Below are 12,878 nucleotides of genomic sequence, written 5' to 3' on the forward strand. Positions count from 1 at the left end.
CATGCCTTCTTCCGTCACAAAATACTAGCTGCTGCCACCCAAAGCAACGGCAAGGATGCTCTGGCCCCACTAGGAAGAACTTCACGACCTGAGACTCAAGATGGCTCTCCTCCACTCACCACCCTACCTTTATCCGTGACAGTAACTTGCTGCACGAAACTGACATCACAGATTCCGAAACCAGACCAAGGCTTGATTCCTGGGCATATCTGGCCACTACTGACCAACACTTTAAGTGTCTTTTTAAAAAGCCAGCATTTGACTACAGAGCTGAGCTGTACGGCATTTTACACCTCCTAATGTGCAAGCTAAGCAAACTCAATAGCACAAGGAGGGGTTGTTTTAACTGATTTGCACCTGCTCTCTTCATTAACCGAGATGCACATGTAAGATTTGCCAAGGTGTTACTTTTTGGCCGGCTCTGTTCTTCGATTTTTTGACAAAAAAAAACCACAAATAAATGCAGAGTGAGCTGTGACTAACACATTCTGGTTGTTCTCTGATTTATGCAAAAAGAAATTTACCTGTTTGGATTCCTAGCTGGCTGGTTCTAGAAGAGGCTGAGAGAAAATCCTGATCCCAGATAGGAGAGTTTTGACTATAAACTTCTTCTTCTAACATGGATAGAAACCTAGACACAAGAGTGAAAGCAATAATAAGATCAAAATATATTACTAATATATTACTAGAAGGATGAAAACCCTAACCATTTATGGCAAGCACCCCAACATCAGCCTCTCACCTTCAACTCAGAAATACGATCGCGAATTATGACTCAAATGATGATCTGTGGGTGGGCCTGGTATATTCAAATAAAGAAATGCATTTCCACAAATTTATTCTCTTTTGATTCTGCACAGATTGACATAACATAGAATGCACAGAGCATACATCAGTAGGAATGCATTCCACTGAGCATTCCTCAGTGAGCCCCAGAGCAAGATTCCTACCATCTATGTAGCTGTCATTGTTCACCGCAAAACTAATATTTATCGAATGCTTGCCATGTGCCTGCACTGTTCTATGAACTTACTGAATCCTCATACCAACCCAGTGAGTTACATATTTTATTTTTATTATCACACGCCTACTCTTACTACATGACAGACATTGTTCTACGTGGCTGATGTATTATTAACTCAGGTGCTCTCCTAACAAACCTATGAAATGGAACCCATTATTATACTCGTTTTACAGAAGAAAAACTTCAAGCAAAGAGATTAAATAACTGGTACAAAGTTCCACAACTAATAAACTGCAGGGCTGGGATTAGAATAAATGATTGAGGGGCACCTTGCTGGCTCAGTCAGAAGAGCATATGACTCTTGATCTAGGGGTTGTGAGTTCAAGCCCCACGTTAGGCACAGAGATTACTTAACAAAAATAAATAGTTAATTAAAAAAAATTTTTTTTAAAAAAGAACCAGGGTGCCTAGGTGGTTGAGTCAGTTAAGCATCTGACTTCGGCTCAGGTCATGCTCTTGTGGTTCATGAGTTCAAGCCCCACGTTGGGCTCTGACAATGTGCTGACAGCTTGGAGCCTGAAGCCCACTTCGGATTCTGTGTCTCCCTCTCTCTCTGCCCCTCCCCTGCTCGCACTCTGTCTCTCTCTTTCTCAAAAATAAGCAAACATTTTTAAAAAAGAACCAGTGACTACTATGTTATACTTCCGGTCATATTATAAACCAAATGGATGAGACCTTGTTAGAAATACGGATAACCGAGCCCTACCTGGGCTTACTGAATTGAAGTCCATGAGAACAGGCCTGGGTAACCACATTTTGATAAGTACCTTAGACTTCTGTACACCAAAATTGAAGAACTATGATTTAACTACACACACAGATCTATACATCTGGTACTGAAGTACCTTCCTACAAGCCTCTTCTTGAGGCACATTAATTCTAGCGGAAGGATACAGAAAAGAGACTAAGAGCCTGGGCTCGAGAATCCATTTGCCAAGCTCAACACTTAATTTCTGTGACCCTTGGGACACATTCTTAGTTTTCTCTTCCTCAGCTTCCTCTTCCATAAAACAGAAATATCAACAGTAATTCCTGTGCAGGGTAGTCGTGAGGGATACGCTGAGGTGCAGGCGCGAAATGGTGCCTGACCCCTAGTAAATGCTCCACTCATTCGTTCAACAAACACTGACCGAGTGTCTACCCAGCGCCAGATACTGTGTCAGATGCTGTTAGGACAGAGTGAACAGAACCACCACCTTGCCCTCCCGAAGTTCACACGGCAATCGTGTAACAAAGGTTGAATATGAAGAGTCCGCTCTCCTGTCTCTGAAATTCTGAAATCCACAAGCTCTTTAAAAAAAGATCTTCCAGGGGTGCCGGGGTGGCCCAGTCGGTTAAGCCTCTGACTTCAGCTCAGGTCATGATTTCACAGTTCGTGAGTTGTCGCCCCCCCACCCCCATCTGTCTCTGTACTGAGCTTCAGATCCTCTCTCTCCCTCTCTCTCTGCCCCTCCCCTGCTCACTCTCACTCTCACAAATAAATAAACATAAAAAAAAAAAAAAAAAAAAGATCTTCCATAACCCATCTGGCAACAATCTGACCCAAACAAACATAAAACTATTTATAATTTTTATAATTATAAATGGATTTGATTTAGGGGGATTGCCTGCATCCCTAAAGCCATGATATATAGTATGCGTTATTTTTAATTTTTTTTTTTGTTTATTTATTTTTGAGAGGGAGAGGGGTGGGGAAGGGTTAGAGGGGGTTGGGGACACAGAATCCGAAGCAGGCTCCAGGCTCTGAGCTGTCAGCACAGAGCCTGAAGTGGGGGCTCAAACTCATGAACGATGAGATCATGACCTGAGCCGAAGTTGGACACTTAACCGAATGAGTCACCCAGGTGCCCTAATAATTTTTGTGTTATATATTACCTTTACAAAATACTGTAAATTTGAACTGTGAAACATTAGTATCAAGGTTTTGGATAACTGATCAAGGATCTATATCATCCTCCTCATCACCATCACTAAAAGTACCACTATTCTCATTTATCAATGACTGCAAAATTCTAAATGGTTTCAGGGATGGGAGAACTTTGTTTTGCATAAGTGAAAACAGATGGGGAAAGGTCCTAAGGGGTCTTTTTACTTGCTGCTCGGGTTAAATCTCAGATTTAAAAACAAACCACTTGAATGAACACCTACCTGCACTCGATAGTTTAATTCATGGTTTCTAGAAACTGCATGAGTCACTTCTACTTCCTAAGCAAGCCACCATTATCTTACGTTTTAAAACATTTTAGTGTGTTTCTTGCCAATTATGGAAAGGCTGACAGCAACACATTCTGAGATCATTTTGATCTTGCTGATGAGAAAGAAGGTGCTTGAGGTCTTTTCCTCTTTTCCTACCTTACACAGCCCTCAAGATTTTCCCAACTGCCCTTCATCACAGAAGTAAATTTCCTTTCCTTTTCTAGGCTCTTTCTCTATCAGTAATTACATGGTCAGAACACTCTTCACAAAGCCCTCCAAAGACTCATCAAGGAATAATGCCATTAATAATTTAGGAAAAATAATTTTATATGCACATGTATGTGTGTTTTATGTATATACGTAAATACATTTATTTCATTGTAATAAAGAACAGCCTCAGAAATGTCATGAGAAAGTGCTTGCTTTATGTATATATATATATATATAAACACACACACACACACACACAATATAAAACTGTATATAGAATAAAAGAACACACTACATGGAGAAATAGAGAAATATCTAAAAACACTAAAAGCAGTTCAGAGTGGTAGGGCTATGGGGGAGTCATTTGCTTCTTTGTTATCTCTTAATCAAATTTTCGTATTTTCATCAGCAGGTGCATTTATCACTTGTAGAATGAAATACAGACACTAAACATTTTTTAAACAACCCTGTAAGTAGGTGGATGGGAGGAGAGGCACGAGTTAAAGCCAAGTGGAAGAAAGGGCACATAGGAGGAGGACAACAAGGACATAAGCCCCGCAAGTACATGTGAGAGCCACAGCCACCCCGCACAATGGCATGAAGCCAGTCACAGCTCTCAGTCTGAGACAGTGTCCAGGACCCACACAGCACCTCAAGCTTCAATATATATGATTCAGCTGCCAAGGCTGTGGGGATAAATCCCTATTGGGCCCAATGTTGTTATATTCAATGACAAGGGATTTCAAAGGAGAAGTGGGTGGTAGTTTTACCCTACCATTAGTAATAGAGAAGGGAAAAAAAAAAAAAGCAGCACTGATTTTTTAACTCAGTAGCAGAAGCACGCCAGAACTATGGGATGAAGGAACGTAACACGTTATAATTAGCAAATATCTCCAAGAAGCAAGATGACTTTGCTATGGGGGAAAAATTGTTACTATGTTAGGTGATTAAAATTTCTCTTTAAGTACTGCAAAAGGTGGGGTAGGGGGAGGGTCCTCTTTGTTCCTTGGCTTGGAGACAGAGAATGACAACTGTAATCTGAAAGTGTAAAATGCTGCTTATGTGGCAAATGTAATAGAGAAATAAGAAAATTGCTTTAAATCCCTAAGGAAAGCTAAAAGGCAGCCACCGAATACATGAGTGTGCCCAGAGATCATAAGCCATTTAGGGGTAAACACCCAAACTCCAATTTCAGTGGTGCTGAACCTTCTTTCCCGGAGAACGCCAAAGTGTTCGTGTCATGCCTGTCTCAGGTACCAGCTGCTTAATAATACATTGAAAATCAGGAAGCTAGGATTTATGTACAAACATTGGGCATTCAGCTAAAGCTCATCAGAATTACCCATGATGCCCTCTACCCACGGCTCAAGATTTGTGTTACACTGCCAAGGAATTTTCAGTCAATTTCTATCAAAAAACCATTTTTGTGGTTGTTTTAGACCTAACTTATTCTTTAAAATTAAAGCTATGTTGGGGCGCCTGAGTGGCTCAGTCAGTTGAGCATCTGACTTCAGCTCAGGTCATGATCTCACGGTTTGTGGGTTGGAGCCCTGTGTAGGTCTCTGTGCTGACAGCTCCGAGCCTGGAGCCTGCTTCGGATTCTGTGTCTCCCTCTCTCTCCACCCCTCCCCCACTCGTGCTCTGTCTCTCACACTCTCTCTCAAAAATAAACATTAAAAAAAATTTTTTTTAATTAAAGCTATCTTTCCTGAGAAACAAACTGGGTAATACAATAATTGTAACTTAATAAAAATCTAGTTTCCCTGCTAAAACAGGGTATTATCAGTCTTTGGTTAAAGAATATCTCGTTTCTTCATCTCTTCTCTACATGAGCAGTTCTTAATGGGCGGGGGAAGACAGACTCTATCATACCTAGAAAGTCCTTTCAAATTATACCTTCGACTTCCCCCACACCAAAGTGCTGCTCTGGGCAGAATGATGCCCCAGAATGAACCGTCTCACTCATGTCTTGCTGTCACTGCTCCATGACAAGTTGGCCACTGCATCCTCAGCCCCTCTCATGAGCAGTCAGCCTTTTAGCTTCAATTTTTGGTTCTTAGCACCGAAAATGCACTTCCAATGTCAATGTTACAGCACTGCAACTCCCTATTCCTTTGACACACTTCTTTCATTTGAAAAATATGTAAGTGATTATTTATACGTTGGAAGCTCTGGCAGGTACAGAAAGCAAGGTGCATAGGAGTCAGGCATATTCTCTAAAAAACTGAGTAGAGGGGCACCTGGGTGGCTCAGTTGGTTAAGCGTCTGACTTCAGCTGAGGTCATGATCTTGCGGTTCGTGGGTTCGAGGCCCACGTCAGGCTCTGTGCTGACAGCTTGCAACCTGCTTCAGATTCTGTGTCTCCCTCTCTCTCTGCCCCTCCCCTGCTCTCTCTCTCTCTGTCTCTCTCAAAAATAAACATTAAAAAAATTTTTTTAATAAAGAAAAAGAAACTGAGTAGAGAGGTACAAAGATCATTTTAAAGGAAGCCTCTCTACTCCTTTCCAGCCCACTGGTGGGGTCTAGTTTAGAGTGAGGGGGCAGGCCGACTGTGGCTGAGGCAGGAGTGATTCACCAGGTCTTAGAAAGGGTTAGAGATCTGGGATGGAAAAAAAACCAGCAAACTAAAGTTGTCCTGCACCACTTCTGAGTAGATGGAAACTGCTTCTACCACTCTCCCCCATGGTCCCCTAGCTTCCTGGCAGCTTCCCCATCCCGAGACCCAGACACAATTACTCGGGTGGGATGAGCTGGGGCTCAGGGAGCTACAACTGCCAGCAACACAGATTGCAGCTAATAACAGATGCGTCCCAAGACGACTCACAAAGGGAGGTGAGAAGGAGAGGGTCCCTTCTGCCTCCTCCCTGGGACGCTTTTGCTATCATTCCTGACCTCGTGGCTGATACAGGCTTTGGAACGTGTGCATCGATCTCAAGCTCCAGGATCAAAGACCTGCAGGAGTGCTCTCTTACTTTGGGAAGTGGGTGAGGATTAGAGTTCGTTTCTCAAGTGGCAGTTTGTCTTTTTCCTGCCTCGCCTGCTCCAGGAGTTGTCGTCTCATAACTGTGAAGACTGAGCGCAGCAGGGTTCTCCCAAACACCTGGGTGGTTTCATACCGAGGTAGACTGTCACAGAACTGGGGCACGTTGCAGTAACACAGCCACCTGTGGTCAGAGGAGACAAGCACCATCAATATCCCTTCAACATCCCAGATGATCTGAAATATCCAAGCATGGTGACTCTCACACCACTAACCACAGGGGAAGAAACTAGGTCAGTATCACTGCCAGCTAATGGAACTTGAAGTCAGATTCGCTCGCCCCGATATAAGCAGTTGGGTCCAGTTCCAGGACAACCATTCTATTCTGCAACATCGCGTGGTGAGTCATGTAGTCAGACACACCTGGGGTCAAATCCTTGCTTTGCCACTTAACGGGCTGCTTGACTTGGAGAATTTAATTATGTTTTTAAGTCTCCATTTCCTCATCTGTAGAATGGGGACAGCAATAATACCTACTTTGTTGGGTGATCACGAGCATTATATGAGATACCATATGGAAAGTGCACAGTGCAACTTGAGTTTCTGGTACGTAAATGGTAATTTAAATAAAAAGAAGAAATTAAGAAGAGGAAGCTGAGGAAGTCCCATTTGTGAAAGATGAGAATTCCACCATCTAGTTCTCTGAGTAAAATTTAAAATGCCTACACAGCACTCACATACCCCCAAAGCCTTGGTGGGAAGATAAAGATCTTCAAGACTATTCAAAACTCAGTCAAAACACAGGAAGTAATGAGCTCCCACCATCTGTCGCTAAGGTGCATTTTCAATGACTCAGTCTCAAACTTAAAAATGCACTTTGGCATTGCAAAAGCTGGATGTGTGCCCAGGCCCAGAGGGAAACCAGGGGCTTTCTTGAGATCAGACCACAGTTCTGGGGTACACTGGCTGTGTAGGGCATACAATGTGGAAAGCTCACTCACCCAAGAGAAGCTAGAGAATGCAAGTTTATTCAACACCAGCCCTCTTTCTTTACAGTCTCCCAGGATGCAAGGTCTCAGATTCCCAGGACCCAGCAACACAAATGTACAGTGGGGGTCAGGGGGTGGCACCAGACCAGGGGTCAGAAGCTTCGTTGCACAGATCTTCATTCCTTGGTAGCAGATCCAAATATCTCTTTCCAGGGCAGGACCTGCTTTCCAAAAATTAACACCCCTCCTCTCTGTGTGCCTTCCTGATCTCCTTTAAAGTGGGAGGGAAGGCTGGCTCTAATGAGCCCAAACTGGTACTGGGAAGCTCCCAATGAACTTTCAAACCCTTAATAAAGAGTGGAATAATAGTGGTTACCTAACTTTTGTTGGTTTTTTTATCTCACTCTGTATGACTTCATACTTCCCCTGTGCGTGGTGGTGATGGCAGTGGTTCATCTTTGGGAAAGAAAACTTTCGTTACTGTTAGTTCATCTGCCTAAATTTAAACCTGACCTTAAAATCCTGCTACCATGTCTTCTCTTCTCTCAGCTTTTCTGTCTTAATTAACACCCAAATGTCACTTTGTTGGTTACAATTCCAAAATGGGCCTCTTACGTGTTGATCTTGTCAAATCACAAACAGTGACCTCGGTAGCAGAAAGGCCAGGAAGCGCATTTATGTTGTGCTTCCTAAGGCACTGCACACAGAACTGTATCACCTTCAAGGCTAGTCTTTGCTGGGTATTAGTCCATGGCCACTTAATGACGTTCTAAGATATTCAGGGCTGAAGGGAGGCCAGCCGCCAAGTGGCTAATCACGAAACGACAAATGTTAAGAGTTAAACAGTTTACAGACCTTAATAATCAGAAATTCGGTTGCATGAGACTTAGACCATCACAAGACTATCAGTAAGACTTAATATTAAAAATATGTCCAATTTTCTGCAATGGAAGACAGAAGACTCTCAGAATTTAGACCAGTACTGTCCAAAATAGCGGTTTATACTGATACTGTGCAGATACAGTAGCCATTGGCCACACGTAAGTACTGAACACCTGAAATGTGGCTAGGACAACTGAGAAGCTTAATTTGTAATGTCATTTAATCAATTTAAAATTTACTTTTAGTGTGAAATATTTTTCCATGAAATATAACTTTATTGCTTTGGTAGGACTCCACTGAGCTTTAACCATTTTAAATTGAGTGAATGAATTGAGATGTGCCGTAGGTATAGAATACACGTTGGATTTCAAAGACAGCACAAGAGAAGGTAAAAATATATCATTAATAATTTTTCACGTCGATTACACAGTGCAGTAATATTTATACATTAGGTAAAATAAAGCATTATTGAAATTAATGTCCTGTGCCTATTTACCCTTTAAAACGTTAACTACTGGAACATTTTAAATTACATTTGCAGCTCACATTATGTATCTATGGGAGGTGCTGATTTTGAGTCTACAGAGCATTTCCATCTGTGAAGGGGTCACAGATATCTGAGACTCTACTTAAAAATGATGTTATTTCTGCTACAGCAATGGTAGGTTTTAAATATCACCATAAAATCATGAAGTGTTATAAAGAAGGGCGTAACAGGCCATGCAATCTTCCCAGGGTAGGGGAAGGCAGCACAGACCATTATCGTCTAGTAAAATGTTTCAAGTAATGGACTTCCATCCATTTCTTCTAAGAAGCATTTTATAGACCATAGTTTATGCTTTTTAGCTTTGTTTTGTTTTTGCTTCCAAGATTAATATTATTTTATAAATCTGTCAAGTGCACAGCATGATAAGAGAGAGTCTGAGTCAACGTGTGGTGTTTTAGTGCTGTTTTAACAAATGACATCGTCATCGCGCATAGTGGGATGAAAAGAAGAAATGGGAATTTGTGTGCATCTCTGCACACACACTCCTCCAAACACTTAACTGTAAGAAAAGATTTTACCTAAATGACTGGTGTCAGGTCATCTAAGAAGTAATGACAGGGATACGGTCCATTCATTTTTGCATGCGTAATAAGAATGGCATGTGTGTGCAATTTACTGGTAGTTCAAATAACTCTCTCAGATTTTTGACACCATTACGATGCTTTGCAACCACCTTGCTTTCTTCAAAATGTGAACAGAACTATGGAACTTGAACACAGAAGACCACGCCGCCCTACTTACTGGCGTGAAAATCCTAAGGTTTGTAGGAATCCTGTGATCTCTCCTAGTGCACCTGAACTAAAGGTTAGGGTCTCCTCTCACCTCATCCACTTTCTCTCCATGCCTCCCGATACGATACTGTCCTAGATGTACATGCCTGATGATGAACGCTCAGTAACACACAACAATGGTTACGTAAAAAAATCAACTTAGTTATATCAAACTTGCTCTGTATTCCTACAAAACATCTCCCCGTATGTGAAATTTGAGAAACACAACAAATGAACATAAGGGAAGGGAAGGAAAAATAAGATAAAAACTGAGAGGGAGGCAAACCATAAGAGACTCTAGATGATAGAGAACAAACTGGAGGGAGGTGGGTGGGAAGGATGGGCTAAATGAGTTACGGGCATTAAGGACAGCACTTGTTGGGATGAGCACTGGGTGTTATATGTAAGTGTTGAATCACTGGGGTCTATTCCTGAAGCCAAGACTACACTATATGTTAACTAACTTAAATTAAAAAAAAAAAAAAAAAACCTCCCCAATATGGGATGACCGTTAGCAACTTTCAGACAGTCTGCACAACTTAGCATCTAAGACTAAATATTTGCCACTTCCAACAGCAGATTCTGTTTGTCAGATGTATTTTAAGAAGTCACATTTCTCTGACACTTTATTTTCAGGTTATTTCTTCATGAAACCATATTAGTGCACCATCATGAAATTCAGGGAACTTCAAAATACTTGTTCAGAGTTTGTTTGTTTTTTTTTTCCCTAAAACCACAGTGATTTCTGGGGGATATATATTGCTATTATTAAGTATATGTTAACATTACTGTGTCATATTTTCAATATATAAAAGTTTTGTTTCAGGAAGTTTTCTTTCATTTTCTTTCATTTTCAGGATCCAGTCTCTTCCACAGAGAATCCTGTATCACCCCACCTCCGTGCTGACGTACAAGCTCCAAGAAGTGTTCAACCGCTTTGCTCTGATTGCTACAAATGCTGTAAATTATATGTGGAACCAGCATGACAGGTCCTGAGGCTCACTTACACATCAAGATAAAGCCTGGTGGTGCCTGCAGCCTGTAATATTACCCATTTTCGAGAAGATTATATCAAGGAGACACCATGCTGTAGTGGCGTGTGGTTTATTAAAATCCTAAGTGGTCATGACAGTGAGGTTTTACTCTGAAACAATTACTGATTCTCATAATTTTCACAGGTTGTTTCTCTCTACTTCCCTTTCTTCGTCAACATGGCGTGACAGTGGGCAAGCGGGGGAGGTGAGTGTTGTCTACCTTCGTTTCCTTATTTATTATTAACAGAGGCTCTTGGTCTACATTCCACCTAGAAATCAGCAGGTTTCAGAACTCATCAGGGTGTATTCATTCCAGACTCTCAGCAGGTTTCTTTTCACCATTGTCAGACTCCACTCTTCTGCCTTCAGTCCTTGGCTCAGGATACTGGGCTGGAAAGGAATCTGCGGCTATCTTTCTATTCCCTATGATGCTGGCTTCTTAAGTTGTATTCAAATAACTATCCTTCTATTCCCTATGATGTTGGCTTCTTAAGTCGTATTCAAATAACGACACTCTCATTAAGTTGTACGTGCTCTAGCTTAAGAGTCCCACGCTGGCAGTGGCTGAGTTTTAGAGAATAACGTGTGTGGGAGGAAAATGATGACTAGGCATCTCCCCAGTGCCTGTTCTGTGTGCCAGACGCTACACACAACACTCAGTGCTCATGAGGCTCGGACAGAGGAAGAAACTGAAGGTCAAGGAGGTAAAGTGACTGGTTTAAAGCACACAGAATTAGCAAGAAATGGAGCTAGGATTCATACCCACTGTTCATTTCAAAGCTCCATCTCTAACTTTACTACTCCTTAAGTATTATTTGTAAGTGCCACCCATTTCTGGGTAATTTCCAAGTGCTACATAGTATTTTTACAGTTTTCTAAAATACACTAATATCTCCATGCTGCTTCACATTTAATTCTTCTTGATGAAACACTTTTTCCTCTGTTAGTAGTGGTAAATACTTTCAGGGGTCTGCCTTTGGCAAATATTCAGCTTTCCAATCGTTAACAGGCAGGTTTAAGACAAAGATAGATAAGACAGATGATAGATAGATAGATAGATAGATAGATAGATAGATAGATAGATAGATTTTTTAAAGTAATCTTTTTTTTTTTTTTATTTTTTATTTTTTTTTTTTTAAATTTTTTTTTTTCAAACGTTTTTTATTTATTTTTGGGACAGAGAGAGACAGAGCATGAACGGGGGAGGGGCAGAGAGAGAGGGAGACACAGAATCGGAAACAGGCTCCAGGCTCTGAGCCATCAGCCCAGAGCCCGACGCGGGGCTCGAACTCACGGACCGCGAGATCGTGACCTGGCTGAAGTCGGACGCTTAACCGACTGCGCCACCCAGGCGCCCCTAAAGTAATCTTTATACCCAACATGGGACTCAAACTCATAAACCCAAGATCAAGAGTCACATGCTCTACTGACTGAGCCAGTCAGGTGTCCCTATATTTTTGATAGACGTGTTTTCTCAACTCTTATTATAAATGACAGTTAAGACACTATAGGACCTATTGTTCATGCAAAATTCTGAAATGAAGGTATAGAAATAAAGACATAATTTTTAAAAAATTGATGTTAAGCACCTAGGTGGCTCAGTTGGTTAGGCATCTGACTTTGGCTCAGGTCATGATCTCACGGTTCATGAACTCGGACCCCGTGTTGGGTGAGCTTGAGCCCCACTTCTCTCTCTCTGACCCTCATGGGATTCTCTCTCTCTCCTTCTCTCTCTGCCCCTCCTCGCTCACTTGTGCCCTCTCTCAAAAAAAAAAAAAAAAAATTGGTGTCGAAGATATCTGTAATTCTCATAAAAGTCAATTAGTAAGAGGAAATACTTTATAACTCAAATTATATCTATTGTAAAAGAAGGGAGGACAGAGAAAAGGGGATATTACTCATGAATATCAGGTCAATGATCTGAGAGGAAAGCTTATCTCATTCCTACATGTCATCTGCTATTATAGAAAATAATCTAGGTAGAAGTGCTCTTTGCACTATCAAAAAACATTGCCTACTCTAAGTCAGGAATACCTCTTGAACCAGGCTTGATGTGTCTATAAAATATAAGGGAGTCAGGAGCCTCAGTAGGTAGAGCATATGACTCACCATCTCTAGGTCATGAGTTCGAGCCCCATGTTGGGTACAGAGATTACTTAAATAAATAAATAAACTATAAAAGGGGGAAAGTACAAAAAGGTAAATAAAATGGATAATTCAAGTCACTCTCTTACTTAAATGAAAAT

At 41.4% G+C, this 12,878-nt stretch overlaps 1 protein-coding gene across 3 annotated transcripts in view; it reads right to left on the reverse strand.

The window, feature by feature from the left end:
- Positions 1 to 12,878, reverse strand: part of KAT2B (lysine acetyltransferase 2B) — a 105,359-nt gene that overhangs the window by 36,307 nt on the left and 56,174 nt on the right. For all 3 annotated transcript variants that reach the window (XM_086674202.1, XM_086674201.1, XM_086674203.1), the window contains exons 6-7: positions 6,403 to 6,594; positions 525 to 631 (exon numbers count right to left, since the gene is read on the reverse strand). In XM_086674202.1, the coding sequence (XP_086530328.1) occupies positions 525 to 631; positions 6,403 to 6,594 (299 nt within the window). The remainder of the gene's footprint in view (positions 1 to 524; positions 632 to 6,402; positions 6,595 to 12,878) is intronic.

Source organism: Puma concolor, chromosome C2 (genome assembly GCF_028749965.1).
Source record: "Puma concolor isolate L17-30 chromosome C2, mPumCon1.1.hap2, whole genome shotgun sequence".
Classification (NCBI taxonomy): Eukaryota; Metazoa; Chordata; class Mammalia; order Carnivora; family Felidae; genus Puma; species Puma concolor.